This window comes from Dreissena polymorpha, chromosome 1 (assembly GCF_020536995.1).
Source record: "Dreissena polymorpha isolate Duluth1 chromosome 1, UMN_Dpol_1.0, whole genome shotgun sequence".
In the NCBI taxonomy this organism is placed as follows: domain Eukaryota; kingdom Metazoa; phylum Mollusca; class Bivalvia; order Myida; family Dreissenidae; genus Dreissena; species Dreissena polymorpha.
Genome location: NC_068355.1, coordinates 179,463,398 through 179,479,462, shown reverse-complemented (window position 1 = coordinate 179,479,462; position 16,065 = coordinate 179,463,398). Strand labels below are relative to the sequence as shown.

The 16,065-nt window shown below is 32.8% G+C and overlaps 3 protein-coding genes and 1 long non-coding RNA gene across 4 annotated transcripts in view; 2 read left to right on the top strand and 2 right to left on the bottom strand.

Annotated features, from left to right (window-relative positions):
* The window catches only part of LOC127863446 (uncharacterized), a 453,451-nt gene that overhangs the window by 33,831 nt on the left and 403,555 nt on the right, over positions 1–16,065 (bottom strand). The window lies entirely within an intron of this gene.
* LOC127864658 (uncharacterized) lies at positions 1,812–5,823 on the top strand. The gene is made up of 6 exons (XM_052404501.1): positions 1,812–2,113; positions 2,577–2,640; positions 3,268–3,363; positions 3,693–3,768; positions 5,277–5,330; positions 5,702–5,823. The coding sequence occupies exons 1-6, from the start codon at positions 1,941–1,943 to the stop codon at positions 5,821–5,823; spliced, it is 585 nt and encodes a 194-aa protein (XP_052260461.1). The 5' UTR covers positions 1,812–1,940.
* LOC127863659 (uncharacterized) lies at positions 6,300–8,893 on the top strand. Its single transcript, XR_008041138.1, has 3 exons — positions 6,300–7,863; positions 8,121–8,306; positions 8,600–8,893. It is a non-coding gene; the product is annotated as an uncharacterized LOC127863659 (long non-coding RNA).
* LOC127863631 (putative nuclease HARBI1) lies at positions 10,415–15,204 on the bottom strand. The gene is made up of 4 exons (XM_052403264.1): positions 14,912–15,204; positions 14,249–14,321; positions 13,943–14,124; positions 10,415–12,956 (listed from the first exon to the last, which is right to left on the bottom strand). Exons 1-4 carry the CDS (start codon positions 14,914–14,916, stop codon positions 12,737–12,739), a joined length of 480 nt encoding a protein of 159 aa, XP_052259224.1. The 5' UTR covers positions 14,917–15,204; the 3' UTR covers positions 10,415–12,736.

The following is a 16,065-nucleotide window of genomic DNA, read 5'->3' as shown; positions in this document are numbered from 1 at the left end:
ACTTACTTTTGAAGACCATATAAGAAGCGAAAGTGTAGGATACGGTGTTCATTTTATTTGATGACTGCTTGTTATTATTTCTTCATAGAAGGCGTACTGGATGAGTGGAGTATTTCTTTTGGTTCTACATCTTTGATGAAGTCAACTCATTGACATTTAGTGCCATGACTGAGCGTGTTTTTTAACTAACAAACACGTGGTAGGAACTTACGGAATATATGCAAACTCATAACAGTGTGTCTAATACTATATGTGTTGAGTGCACAAAAACAAGGGCGAGAAGATAAGGGTATAAATGAACATACTGAATGTGTTATTTTGTTAATGAGCTTGAACATACAAAAACTTGACTTTAATCAATTGGGATGTACATGCAGTTTAATAATCGGGTTGTTATTTTATAATCATATTCATGTGGAAACTGCCTCATTCACATGCAATACGCAGCTGCTGTCTATATGTTTAATGCCACATTCCATAATGACTGAGTATCTTTACTTTCAAAACATGAAAATGAATTAAATGAAATGAAAATAAAAAAAATAATGTAATTAAATTCAGGTGAAAAATATTTGATTATATTTTATTTAAATATGGTTTGGTAAATTATTTACTGGTAAAACAATTCTTGTTGATAACAGTAAATTCGTGATAATAAGTATGTTGTTGTTTATTTTTTGTCTCACACATAAAGTGACAGGTACACTCATATATTTAGCGTTAAGCTTATAATGTGGGTCTTCATCATAAACCTAAATTTTTGCTACTAGTATTTTCTCCTTAGCACCAACCTAGTAATGTTCAATCTGTGTATGCCATAAGCGATAGTTTTTACCAACTGTTAATTCCTGAGGATTCAGAAAAATACAATAAGTTTACCACATTTCATGACATAAGCTCTAACAGTGCGGAAGATATGCAAAGAGTACTGTGTCCAAAGCCAAAGGTGATATTTCTGGTCTGTGTAATTTTGCGCAGTGAATGAGGTCTTTGCACTTCTTTCAAGATAGACGCAAACACTCCCGCAAGCATTGTTGCATTTATATATTTATTAATATTAATTAAGTACAAAAAGTTTTTCATTTACATATGCGGGGGATACATTTACGAGGTTAATGATTTAGACATGGGACCAAAATAATGAAGTACGGCACCTTTCTTTTTTATGCTTAAGTTAAATAAAATCGTTTTAGAAATAATCTTGCCCTAAAACATAAATGGCATCCCTGCATATGGAAAACATCAATAAAACACAGTTTCGCGAGATTTTTATTTTATTTTTTTAAATTCTAACATTGTTTTTAAAAAATGGAAACAAAAAATGAAATACATGTTTAAGAGTTTGAAAACAGTACAAGGGGTTACTATACAAAAAGCATAGCTTCATAAACTTGTTTAAGATTTAAACAAATTATATTTTATTGTTTTGCTAAATTACATATTGTTTTGTAAAGAAATTGAATGTTTTGTTGCATGATAATGTGCAGACTAGTGCTGCAACAATATACCGGTATATCGGTATATATCGCAATACGCAATCTGCATATTGTATTGCGATACGCTTTTCATCATACCGGTACAAAAATTTTACAAAAATTAATTCACATTTCGTCCAGAAAAGCCATCCAAAATAATGATAACAAGGTAAACAAAATAAGCAGTGTAATTTTTTGTTTCGTTAAAATAGCATTCTGGGAGCCGTTTCATCAATATTTACGTTTTTTATACGATCGTAAATTACGTATCGAGATTTATGTAGTCGTTTACGACTTTACAAAAATTCCGTTTCATCAACGAAATCGTAAATGCACCATACATAAAATACGACTACATAAATATACGTATTTTGTAACCGATAAACATAGTGACGCAGTCTAAAAAAAAATGCATGACGTAGTTATCGCGCGTTCTGTCAGCAGACGTAAACATCGCTTAAAGTAATGATGGCGCCTGAGCCTGTGGTCAAACGGATGAAAAACAAAAACTGGAACGCATCGGAAATGACAATTCTTGTCGAACGGTGTGTTGAAGGGTATAGCCTTCTGTTTGGATGTCATTCGCCTTCAGTAACGGAAGGGAAAAAGGATTTGTTTTGGAAGGAAACAATTGAAATGTGAGTTGACAACTTGTTCATTTTGTTGATCTTAAAGTTGAAGTTAAATTTATCGCATATTTTCATATTCATGAGTTAAACTATATTGCTTAGAGTAGTCGTTTTTGTTCTTTCTATGCAGAAAGGCGATTGAAGCTCAATTAGCAGTTTCATATCGATTTATTTAGGCCTAGGAAATTATTAAATTCTGGCTCACAATAACGTGAATGAGACATACGTAATGCATTGTCATGTCATGTCAGTAATGTTGTTGTTCAATTATCTTATATTTTATTTCAAGAATGTATAAGATACACATGCCAAAAACATGTACAGTACATGGTTCTGGGCTCGTTTCTCTATAGCTGAGCAACCAAAATTTTAAAGATGTTGTAATAAGTTTTTTTGTGCCTACTTACTGTCTCATGGTATAAATAATTGATTTCTCAGATAAAAGTTTTCAATGTTATTTAATTCCATGCAGGATAAATGCAGTTGGACCCGGTAGAAGTTTGCATGAGGCAAAAAGAAAATGGGTGGACCTAAAAGTAAGTTGTATGTGTGTGTGATTTATGTTTCATTCAATTTTCAACAAAGCATTAAAGTGTTTTTTTTTCCATATGCCATATAAATATGCAGTATTTTAAACCTCAGTGTAAATTTCATGTGTCTTAATAACTTGTAATTGCTTCTATGATGTTGACAATTCTGTTGTATATTGATGTTTATATTATGCTTTCCGGTGGTTTATAGAAAAATATTAGTGAAATAAAACTGGTATTCCACTGTTTTAAACAGTGAAAAATAACAGTGACAAATATCGAAATTTGTCACAGTTTTACTGTGATATGACGTCATTTTTTCAACGAAATGACGTCATAAATCCAGCGAAAGTATCCAGTTGAACTCATTAACAATGTAAATAAACAGTGAAAAAAACATAAAATAAAAAGAAAATTTGTTCGATTGATGGAATATCGATTTTATTTCACTCGAGATCATAGAAAATATATATTTTCACTCGTGACTGCGCCACTCGTGAAAATATTGTTTTCTATGATCACTCGTGAAATAAAATCGATATTCCACCAAATCCAACAAATATCCTCTATATATTTATTGATACAAATACATTTTATTGTAAGTGTAGTTAAAATAAATGTTATATTTGTTAGAGTTCCACAAAGGCCAAAGAAAAAAAAATTAAAAAGGAAGTGGGAAAAACAGGTGGTGGACCTGTGCCAGACAAGTTGTCACCACTTGAAGAAAAGGTAGTTATAAATTTAATTTGTGAACATTAAACAATGAATTTCACTCTAGACAATAATTCCTATTCATTAATTTTGATTCCAGACTGTATTGCAAATTTCTGTAGATCAACATTGACAGTAGAATTTTTTTAGTTATATTATTATAATTATGGATTAAGTTCTTGAACATTTAACTGACCACAATCTATCAGCCTTGTTCAGGCCATGAGGTAAATATGTAGGTCTGTTGTTTTTTCTTTTTGACTCTAACTAGATCCCATATCAATTTTTGTTTTAGGTTTACATCTTTTATGAAGGGAACTTTTTAAATGGATCAACGACAATTTCAGGTGCTGACTGTCATTCCGAAAGCGTCCATTGAGGGTGTCACTGCAGAGGGGGATGTTTTTTTAGACAATCTTAAAGGCAGCGATTTTCCTCCTTCTTTATAAAGTACCGGTAAACGGTACTTTCCCAATCGAACGAAAATTCCCAAATTCCCAAAACGGTACTTTCCCAATCGAGCGAAAATTCCCAAATTCCCAATCGGCATCTGGAAAAATCCCAATCAGCGTCCGAATTTTTTCTCAAAACGATAGAAAGTTTCGTAAAAAAACCAACTTTCGGCGAGCGAACAAAGAAAATCGTATAGTTGTGTGTAACCACGCGCTCGATTAATTTCGGGTTTTATTATTCAGCGCATTCAATCAATAGAGTTGTTACTGTTTCCGGTTCTTTTGCCAGGCAGCCAGCGTACTGTTTTACGTCGGTTTGTAACCTTATCGTAGTTTGAAATGAGTCATAATAGCAAATATTATGCCAAAAAACCAATCGGAACCATCAATCACAGGACACATTGACAGCAATAATGATGCTGTGCAGGGAGGGATGCAAGCAACTGAGTGATGATTAAACATCAAAGATTGTTGAAATTTCACAAAAAAGAGAGAGACATTGCTTTAAAAGAGATTAAAACAACTAGTAATTGATTTGGTGTGTTCTTTATAATATTTTGTTATTTATATAAACTTTATAACTTAATGGTCATTAAGGCATGCCTGCAAATGATTATTTAAATGGGTATGTTCAATTAAGTATGAACTGTATGATGTATTCAATAAGACCCAAACTTCACGACGCGATTTTCCCAATTTCAGGATTTCACGACTCGATTTTTCCCAATTTTGAGGTTTTCACGACTCAATTTTTCCCAATCGGACCGGTACGGGTACTTTTCCCAATTGGACAAGGAAAATCGCTGAAAGGTAATCTGAATAATTAATATACATAAACAACCAGCATATAATAAAAATCCTCATGAGATGTTAGCTATTAGCAAAAATAGCATATTGTCTAAGAAAAGCGAAAATCCATGTTTTATTTTTAGCTCGGCTGTTTATGAAGACAACCCGAGGTATTGTCATAGCCAGCTCGTCGTCCGCCGTCTGCATCATCCAAAAACTTTGACATTGGCTAATAACTTTTGCAATATTGAAGATAGCAACTTGATATTTGGCATGCATGTATAATTCATGGAGCTACACATTTTGAGTGGTGAAAAGTTAAAGTTAATGTAATCCCTAAGGTCAAGGGTTAAGGTAAAAAAAAAAAACTGCCCCCACAGCCGAGCGTTTGCATCCCATTTGCGGTGCTCTTGTTAATCTAAGAGACACAATGACAACATGAAAATGTTGTGAACCCTCTTTTATAAAATTGAGCTTATGAAATAGCATAAATATGTTACTATTTACAAATTAATCTGTAGTTTTTAATACAATATCACTCCTAATTGAGTACAAGGAAATGAACAAGATAAAAAAAAGAAAACGTACTAGCATTTCCTTGAGCACAATTGACTGGTAGGATTATTAATATATGAATAGTTGAAGTAGGTTTGCATTGCCTTATTGATTCCATTTTGACTTTATTTTCAGAATCCTCCATTGAGGAGAAATTTGAGACTGAAGAAGTGCAATGTACACACAATGGTAATATTTTGTGTTCATTGTGTTCATTGTTTAGGTCATTGTGTCAGCCTTTTCAAGAAAATCAATTAAAACTTCAGTTATTGAACATATGTTTATTTCATTTTTTCTCTAGTGATCAATATTATATGTGTTTTAGTTATCAATATAACATTATTTAGGGCTTCTGCTGTCGTTTGCCATATTCGCCAATGTCATTATATATTACTTTAAAAAGCCTTTTCAGTAGGAATGCTTTTTGCCTTTCTGTATTATATATCAATTGTCCACAATAATTTATGATACGTATTGTAAATCAACATAGATTTATAACAATTGTTGCTGCAAAACTGTGTTACAATCACAAATGCAGTTTTGATTTCTTTCTTTTCCAGAAAACAAAATGGTTTCACTGGCTGAAAATGTTGCACCACTTCAATTGACTGAAAATTTAAAAACTCAAACAGAAGTTGCATCAAGCAGAATACAAATAGTAATTATTAGTTGTTTCTATTAATTATTGTGAAGCTGGCTACTTAAAATTTCCAACAGTTAAAATATAGCAATTTGTGTTTTCTATTTTTTCTTCATTTGTCATTTTACTCTTGGTTATATGGAGATAAAGTATTGCTGTATTTTTAATTACACTTTATTACACAAACCTTTTAACCAGGGTATGAACTTGTGGGTCTGTGTATTTAAAAAAATTATTTTTCTACATCATTAAACTGAAGGATGTAATTTGGGCATTAGTGTCGCACACAAATGTTAAGTTTAAATTCATAAATCTATATAAATTTCAAAATACATAAAATAACTTTCAGAATCAATACCAGGTCATGTAGACTTATTTTTGTGTCTTATTATTGTGTTAACCACAAATGATACATGAATGTGCCATATGTTTTGTTTAAAATATAATTTTGTTGAATGAATAAAGTATAATGTATTTTATTTATTTACTTGCAGCCACATGTCAAGCATGTCCCTTGTCAAATAAAAACGCACTTTTTACCAAAACACACATTTAGCGCACTTAAAAGTGCGTTAATTGTGTGTTTTTTGTTAATATGTGCGTTTTCAGTGATCAAAAGTGCAATTAAGTGCGCTTTTTGTGCGTTTTTGCTTTTCAAGTGCGTTATTTTAGTGAAAAAGTGCATTTTTTGTGTGTTTTCTTCATCTGTAAGTGCGCTTTTGAGTGTAGATGTGAGCAAAATGTGTGTTTCTTATCTAAGAAGTGCGTCTTTTATTTAGGAAGTGCGTTTTTTGTGTGTTTTCTTCATCTGTAAGTGCGCTTTTGAGTGTAGATGTGAGCAAAATGTGTGTTTTTTATCTAAGAAGTGTGTCTTTTATTTAGGAAGTGCGTCTTTTATCTAAGAAGTGTGTTTTAAGGTTTACAGATGTGTTTTTTCTCTCACAAAAGTGCGTTTTTCTATTTTGATGTGCGTCTTTTTTAAGCATAAGTTAGTCTTTTATTTCATAAGTGCGTTTTTATCATATGATCTGTTTTTAAAGGATGTATCTAAAAAGACACATGTTTAACACACTTCTTAAAAAGTGCGTCTTTAACAACCGTTTAGCAAATGTTGTACAGAAATTGAACAAGAAACAAAATTGTTGCAGGCTCTAACAATTTATTTACATCAAATGATTAAACATAGACATATATCTCAGTAACCTGTAATAATATAAGGGGCAGTTTGAATAATTACTGGTTGTCCATATTAACCTGTTTAATGTTTACATACTTTATCATACAATTTCAATGCATACCCTATTGCTTACGTTTTAATCTCAAACATTTCTAAAAATTTCCACCTAAATCAGACTGTGTGTAACTAATTAAAAATATTGAAAGTGTCAAAAGTATTATGTGGGCTTGATAGTATCAATTATATTTCCTCAACATAAATAAGTATTTGAACTTTCTTATACTGATATTTATACCCTAATACAATTAATGTCTACCACATTGACCATAAACATACATTTTAAAAGGCAATTAAAATAATATTTATACTATTAATATTATTTGCTAAAACCATTCAGCATGTTATATTTAAATATTTACAATTAAATATAATGTGTTAAGGGTGCTGTGTATTATTCAATAAATATTTTGGTGTTGAAATGACTGCCTTATCAGTATTTCTCAAATTATGCAATTTTTGGCTTAGACACAGCATGGTATCAGATAAGAGAATAGCCAGTCCCTATCAGTCCTCCATCTAAGCCTAACTAAGGGGTGTTGATATACTTTTGATTTGTTCAGGCACCATCTATTTGAGAACCACAGATAGGAAGTTATTTTTTGAAAACAAGCAGCATCAGCAACTGACTTTAAGCTAGAATTAAGACTTATTATTTTAGTGTAAAATGTCTTGAAATACTTTCAGCATGAAGTATTGTGTGATGAAAAAAATGTGTATTTACTACAATGTGTAAATCAACAATAAAGGAGATTAAAAGTGGGTGGTTAAAGACATATAAAGTGATATGGTCTAGTTCAACAACTGCCTGTATTTTTGGAATACTGAAGAACAGTCTGTTGTAACAGGTTCGTATTTTCAATTCTGCATCCCTTTTTTATTTAGTTTATTGAATTAATTATGATCATTATCATATTTATGTATTGTCACTGGGAAATGTAAATGGATGAGTAAATGTAATGCAATTTTAAAGAAAAACAACACCATTTGAATTATTATGGCTGTATTTTATGGTTATTGTCATCTTAAAGTTATTTATACCTATTTTTGGTCATTAATGAATAGATTTTTCCCCCATATTAAATGAGAACTTTTAAATTTATAGGTTAAACCCCATGGAAAGAATGTGCATCATCGCATCGCCTGCCAAAAAAGGGAGCAAAAAAGAGACTACCTGATGTATGGACTTGAATACCAGGTTTTACCCTGCACAAGCTGGCCGACATGAGGAGAACAGGAGTGGGAAAACCGCGCCCTCTCCTTGACCAAGAAAAGCTGGATTTGTTTAGAGGTAAAACTATACAGGGTACTGGTTATTGCATTTTAAAGGTGTCACACTTCCAACCAGTCCACACAGCAAAATGAGACCACGTATCTTGGTACATTTTCGAACAGTATTTTCTATCAAACGTATATATTTATGAAAAGCATTAAGTCACATGTGATCAGGGGATTAAAATTGCAAAATAAACAACCAAAAACAACAAGCAAACAAACTAGTTTTGATTTAAATTTATAATTTTTATAGCAACAAGATTACCATAAAAGCAATATTCAACACTTACATTATAAAATATCTTTCAGGACCTGATTAAATGAGATCATGCACGAGACGCATCGCGCAAAGGCCATGACAGCATAATTGTTGCAAAGAAGTTTGACCGGCTAGTGGCAGACTTGGAGAGAAAGATGAGAGCTGCACTCCGCTGCCTCAAAGAAATGCTGAAAGGCCTTGATTGATATGCATCTTTCTTATGTATATAGCTGTTCGTGTGTATATACTGTACATGTTATTATAGTATGCTATTATTTTTTGTTTATTTATAATCAAATTATGTTTATATTTATTTCATCAAATTGCCATTGATATTTAATTACTCATGTATGTTAAAAAATGTTGATGTACATTAAAGTATAAAATTGAATTATCTTGTAATTATTAAAATACACAAATATATATGTTTATATGTTTATATAATTATTGGTTTTTATTGCATATCTGAATTAAAAAAAACTTTTAACAGCATATAATTGAATCAACTGTTAAGGCAAAAGATGCACCTTTAACGCACATGTGTGCTTTTTGTGAGTGCGTTTTTTGCTGCCATTCATTTGCGTAAATTGTGCGTTTTGTGTGGGTTATAACTGCGCTTAACGTGCGTTAAATGTGCGCTTTTTGTGAGTTAAATGTGCGCTTTTTTATTTAAAAAGCGCACATTTAACGCACATTAAAGCGCACATTTAACACACATGTGCGCTTTTATGTGGGTTATAACTGCGCTTTTCGTGAGTTAAATGTGCGCTTTTTAAATAAAAAAGTGCACATTTAACTCACAAAAAGCACACATTTAACGCACTTAAAAGCGCACATTTTACACACATAAATGGCAGTCAAAAACGCACTTATAAAAAGCGCACGTTTAACGCACATTTAACGCACATAAAAACGCACTTTAACACACATGTGCGCTTTTATGTGGGTTATAACTGCGCTTTTTGTGAGTTAAATGTGCGCTTTTTAAATAAAAAAAGCGCACATTTAACTCACAAAAAGCACACATTTAACGCACTTAAAAGCGCACATTTTACACACATAAATGGTAGTTAAAAACGCACTTATATAAAAAGCGCACGTTTAACGCACATTTAACGCACATAAAAGCGCACATTGAACACACTTATAAAAAGCACACGTTTAACGCACATTAAGCGCACATTTATCCACAAAAAGCGCACATTTTCTTGTTTGTTTGTTTTTGTTAAAAACTCACTCGGTAAGAAAAAGCGCACAAAAAACGCAGTGCCAATACCGCCACGTTAAACGCACGCAAAACGTACGTAAAACGTACATTTCACACACTTTTTTGAGAAGGGGTAGGAGCAGTGTGACGAAAACCCAGGAAGAGATGCTGATTGCATCAAGAGAAAGAAATACCATACTGAAAGACATTAACAAAAATCTCGAGGAACTGGTTTCTTTAAAGAAAATGAAATTCTTAAATGCGCAATTGTTTCCCGAATTGTAAATTGGTTTTAACTGTGATGATGTTAAGTGTTAAGTGTTTCTATGAACCGTATAAACTAAATGATGTAATTTTATTATTAATTGTCAGACGAGTTATTACACTGTGCCCAGTTGGTATATTGTAATTTCTAAATAATAATAAATACATGTGAATGTTCTTTATGTTTTATTAATTGAATACAAGTATAGTTGCAATTGTTATCAAAAACCATACATATCATTAGGATAAAAATGCCTATAAAATTACTAAAAACTTGCACAGGTAGATTAATAATTTAGGAAGTACAATATACCAACTCCGCATGGTGTTGTAATTCATCTGACAATTTATAATAAAACTAAATAAAAATATTAGAAAAAACTCTAAATAAATGTGAATGTTCTTCTGTTTTATTTATTGAATACAAGTGTAATTGGAACTGTTATCAAAAACCGTACACATTATTATGCTAAAAATGTCTATACAAATACTAAAAAATTCCATTGTTAAATTAGAGATTAAACTATATATAACAGTTTATAACAGTAGCTAAAAACCTTTAACAGAGCATCATACCAAGGCCAATGCAAATGTTCAGTATCAAGCCAATCGGTCAATTCTTTGACGAGTTATTGATCTGAAACGATTTTCATACCTATTTTGTGAATACGTTATAATACCTGTGACCTTCAACTTTGACCTAGAGTCCTGAAAATCAATAGGCGTCATCTGTCGGTCATGACCAATGTCCCCATGAACTTTCCTAACCCTAAGCATTTGTGCGTTATCATCTGGAAAACAATTTACTGCTTCGAGTCACTGTGACCTTGAACTTTGACCTAGTGATCTAAAAATCTATAGGGGTCATCTGGCAGTCATGATCAATGTAACTTTTAAGTTTAATGATCCTAGCCGTAAGAATTCTTGAGTTATCATCTGGAAACTTAAGAGTACCCGGGGTACATGCAAATAGTACCCTAGCCGACAAAGACCAATCAAGCCTTTAATATTGAAAATACCAAACACAAACAGTATTTTGATGCCATATTGATTTTCATGATGATGGTATAATCACCATTCAATTTTTTTTGAGAAACCCGCTAAACAAACGTGTGATTTTCAACATCTTTGAGATTAAGAACTGTTCGATCACAACTTGTAGATGTATTACACGTTCAACATTGGCGGGTGGTGTAAATAAGTCATCATTTTTGCCATCAATAAGTACACGTCAACAAAGATTTTAATGAGTTAAACATAAATCATTTATAAAGCAACACAACGATTTAGGATAAACTTACAGTAACCCTTTGCATGCTGGGAAATTTGTCGTCTGCTAAAATGTCGTCTGCTGAATTTGTAAAATAAGCATTTTCTTCATTTTTTTTCAAAGAATACTATCAGAATAGCAAACAGTTTGGATCCATATGAGACGCCACGTTCTGTAGCGTCTCATCTGGATCCAAACTGTTTGCAAAGGCCTTTTAAATTCGGTTCCCGCACTGAAAGGGTTAATTATCAACTGAAAAAAGTTATATTATCTAAGTATATAATGGGCCATAATTCTGTCAAAATGCTAGTCAGAGTTACATAACTGCCTGCACAGTCCCCTTATGATAGTTAGTAAGTGTTGCAAGTATGAAAGCAATAGCTTTGATACTCTAGGAATAAAAAGAACCTAAACACAAAACTTTAACAAATTTTCAATTTTATAAGTATAACAAGAGATGTGTTTGTCAGAAACACATTGCCCCCTATTGCGCCCATTTGAAATCTTGAACGACACTTGACGCATATGCATTTAACCCTTTTTCTCTGAGAAATCATTCAGCACACATTTTTAACCAGATTTTCCGAAGGAAAAAACTGGTTATTAGATTGGCGAATGCGGGCTGGCTGGCTGGCGGGCGGGCGGAACAAGCTTGTCCGGGCCATAACTATGTCGTTCATTGTCAGATTTTAAAATCATTTGGCACATTTGTTCACCATCATTGGTAGGTGTGTCGCGCAAAATAATTACGTCGATATCTCCAAGGTCAAGGTCACACTTTGAGTTCAAAGGTCAAAAATGGCCATAAATGAGCTTGTCCTGGCCATAACTATGTCATTCATTGTGAGATTTTAAAATCATTTGGCACATTTGTTCACCATCCTGGGACGGTGTGTCGCACGAAAGAATCATGTCAATATCTCCAATGTCAAGGTCGCCACGACTAAAAAAAGATTTATTTTTTTTAAACAAACTTACAAAGGGGGTTAATTTTGTTTGTTCATTTCAAAAGTTCAGTTTGAGTTTTCTCCCTTTATCAGATTTTTTTTCACAATGAAAACCTGGTTTTGTGACAATTTTGTCCCTTGTATAGACTTGTTTTGTCTTTATCAGCTGTAAATGAACACACATTTTTAAGACTTGTTTTGTCTTAATCAGATTTAAATGAACACACATTTTTAAGACTTGTTTTGTCTTTATCAGATGTAAATGAACACACATTTTTAAGACTTGTTTTGTCTTTATCAGATGTAAATGAACACACATTTTTAAGACTTGTTTTGTCTTTATCAGATGTAAATGAACACACATTTTTAAGACTTGATTTGTCTTTATCAGATGTTAATTAACACACATTTTTAAGACTTGTTTTGTCTATGTATCAGAGCACGTCACAATATATCCCTTCTTCTTCGAAGGGGGGGGGGGGCATAAAAGAACTAACATTTAACGAAACAGTTCAATCAGCTGCTGCCTCTTGTTGACTGCTGCTCCCTGCACTGGTGCATTGTTTGGAACCTCCTGCTCAATCTCGTCCCCAACTTCTTCGTCTATCAGAGGGACGTTTAATTCCAAGCACTGGTTGTGCAGGCGCATGCAAACTGTTGCAATTTCGCAGCACTTATTAGGCTGGAAAGGCAAGCATCCACCAGTGCGATGCAGACATCTAAAAATTAACCCAAATCTTTATTTAACATAGCAATTAGATACTCAAAGATGCAGGGGGCACTCCTCGTTAAAAAATCTGCACCAAAATTTTCGACATTTTATATGACTAAAATTTGCGGTTTTCAATGAGATCCATTTGATGTCCATATAAAGAAATACAGTATGTTTCTCTATGAAACAAATTGTCAATAGCTTATGAAAACATGTTATTTGTTTCTGTATTCACCATTTATGCCCAATTTAATTTAAATACACTGGAACAATCGCTTTCATATAAAAAGAGGATACACATAATGTTTATGGGCCACGATCTGTGAAAAAGGTGGTTTAATGCATGTGCGTAAATTGTCATCCCAGATTATCCTGTGTAATCCGTTAAGGCTAATCAGGGCAGACACGTTCCGCCTTAACTGGATTTTTGTCATGATGAGTCTCCCTTTAAACGAACAAGAGATGTTTGTCAGAAACACGATGCTGGCTTTGAAATAAAATTTCAATTTATAATTTGGCAGGTTTAAAAATTATTTCCCTTTTATTAGTTCCCTCAGAATGTACTTTTTTACTTTTGACCTTGAAGGATGTCCAGACAGTTCAAATGCTATATGCCACCCTACAGGGGGCATAAAAATACAATAAAAACAGAGTGTGTCACCCTTGATTGGCCTGTGCAGACTTATCTGGGATGACACTTTACGCACATGCATTAAACCCCCTTTTCACAGAGTGAAGATCATATTGAAGAGTTTAAATAAAATGAATAAGAATATCATTTTATTTTAACCCAAAAATCCACAAGTTACTGGTATGCACAATGTTGTTTTTTGAACAAATATACATTATTGCAAAAATCCTCATTCATTAAAAAAAAGCTTAATGAAGTCATGAATTCAAACATTTTAGTAGTTAAGCTGAAACTAATGATTATATAGAAGTTGACAACTGTCGCGATGAGACTTATACTTCGCTGCTTATATAATAAATTACCTCAATCGTGATTTCAAAACACAAAATGCTCGTTCTACGACTATCCGTCCTCTACATAAATGGTCGTTGTAGGCTTGCTCACCATCATTGGAGGGATGAGGTACAGGGGTCATGAGGTAGGTCCTTAATGGATATCCGCTATCCCCTAGCAGATGACCCACATCATTGGTGCTCAGATATTCCTGTAAATTAAACTATTTTATTGAACAGTCACTTTGTCTATGATTTAGCATCTTAATAAGTTTCACCAACCTAGCTTAAGTATATTTTATTTTATGGTAAATTAAATAAATGCAACTAGGTTACCTTTACGCCACTGCTATCAAACACCGCAGCATCATGAGTCGCACCAGGCCATCTTGACACGACATCTGTGAACCTTAAAGAATAGTACATGATTGTGTAAGTTTGAACCAGGTTTTAAAGATAACCACAGTACATACTTTGCATTGACTCTGCCAATGTCTTTATCTGATAATGGCGGAGGTCCTAAAAAATAATATGAAGGCACTTCTGTGAACACAAGTTAAAATTGACTCTCCTTTCTCAAGATGCAGCATGTTTTTTTTTCTTTTAAGATATTATGGGCATTTTTTACTGTTGAATTGAGCTGAAAAGAATAAACAGGTCAAAAGAGTTAGTTAAAATGTTGTAACAGACCATTTATCTGCTATAATTCATCTTGCCACCAGTTGTTTATAACAAGAACTGTCAGATGACAGCGTGCTCGACTATTCGAGTGCTTGACAGTATAACGTAAGCCATCATGGAGAGGAGGGTATACTTTGGGGGTGTGTCATTTAATTTAATATTCAATTATCTAAGTATAAAAGGGGCCATAATGTTTTTTGGGCATGTACATAAATAAACACTATTTGATGATGACAATTGCGCTTGATTCAATTTATGGTATGTCTCTTTTATATTTTATTTGATGATAAAAAATCATAATACTATATTTACATTTACCTCATGTTGGCGTCAACGACAGCCTGTACATTAATGGCATGGAACCCCTTCCTGCACACATAGGCCTCTTCAGCCTCAGCAGGTTTGATAATGGGTACAAGGGTCCCGTCGACTGCCCCAACTACATTTGGCAGCTGACATTTTCTGAAAAATTCTTGCTTGACAAGCAGAACAGCTGGTCCTTGTGGAAATCTAAAAATATAAATATATTTTTATATAACTGAGTATAAAATTGAAAATAAAAATAATTAAGTGAGCATTATTAAAATAGTTTTATTACAATTTAAGATCATCATATTGTAGCTACAGGTTGTAGCTCTTAAATGAAAGTCTATTACATTATTTTGTATAAGCTTAGGTTAAGGTTTTAATGAGGCTTGATCATTTTCAATTCTAAATAATTTAAATGATCCGATGAGAATGAATTGACTTGAATTGCTATGATATAACTAACAAGAGCTGTGTTTGTGAAACACAATGCCCCCGACTGCCCGCTTTGAAGCCATATCTTTGACCTTGAAGGATAACACAGACCTTTCACCACCCAAAATGTGCAGTTCCATGAGATACACATGCATGCCAAATAACAAGTTGCTATCTTGAATATTGCAAAAGTTATTACCAAGGTTTAAGTTTTGTGACAGACACAAACAGTGACAGACAAGCCAAAAACAATATACCCTGATCATGCGATCTGGGGGCATACAAACTCAAACATGCAAGTAAAAATGATTCAAATAAGCGCAAGATATATATATCAGGAAGAAAACATCAGAAAATGGAAAATATAATATACTCTGGGTTTATCCTAAAATAAATGAATCTTCATTATGCATAGCACAAACAACTTTATCATCCATATATTGTGAGCCTACAGTTATACGCATACAAAAATAAATGATACATTAAGTACATTTTTGGAATGGGTCTGGAATATTAAGGCAATTACCTGTTATTTTTCAACTTTTGATTTACAGCTGAGATGAACTTCTGTAAAATCCGACAGAAGCTCGACTTGCTTATTCCGTGGATATCACCCACTTCTGAGTAAAAATCTCCCTTAGCAAGGTACCTCAATGATGCTAAAATCTATAAATAAAAGAATTAATTATATATATGATTTTTCATTTTCATTTTCACATTACCAAAACAAA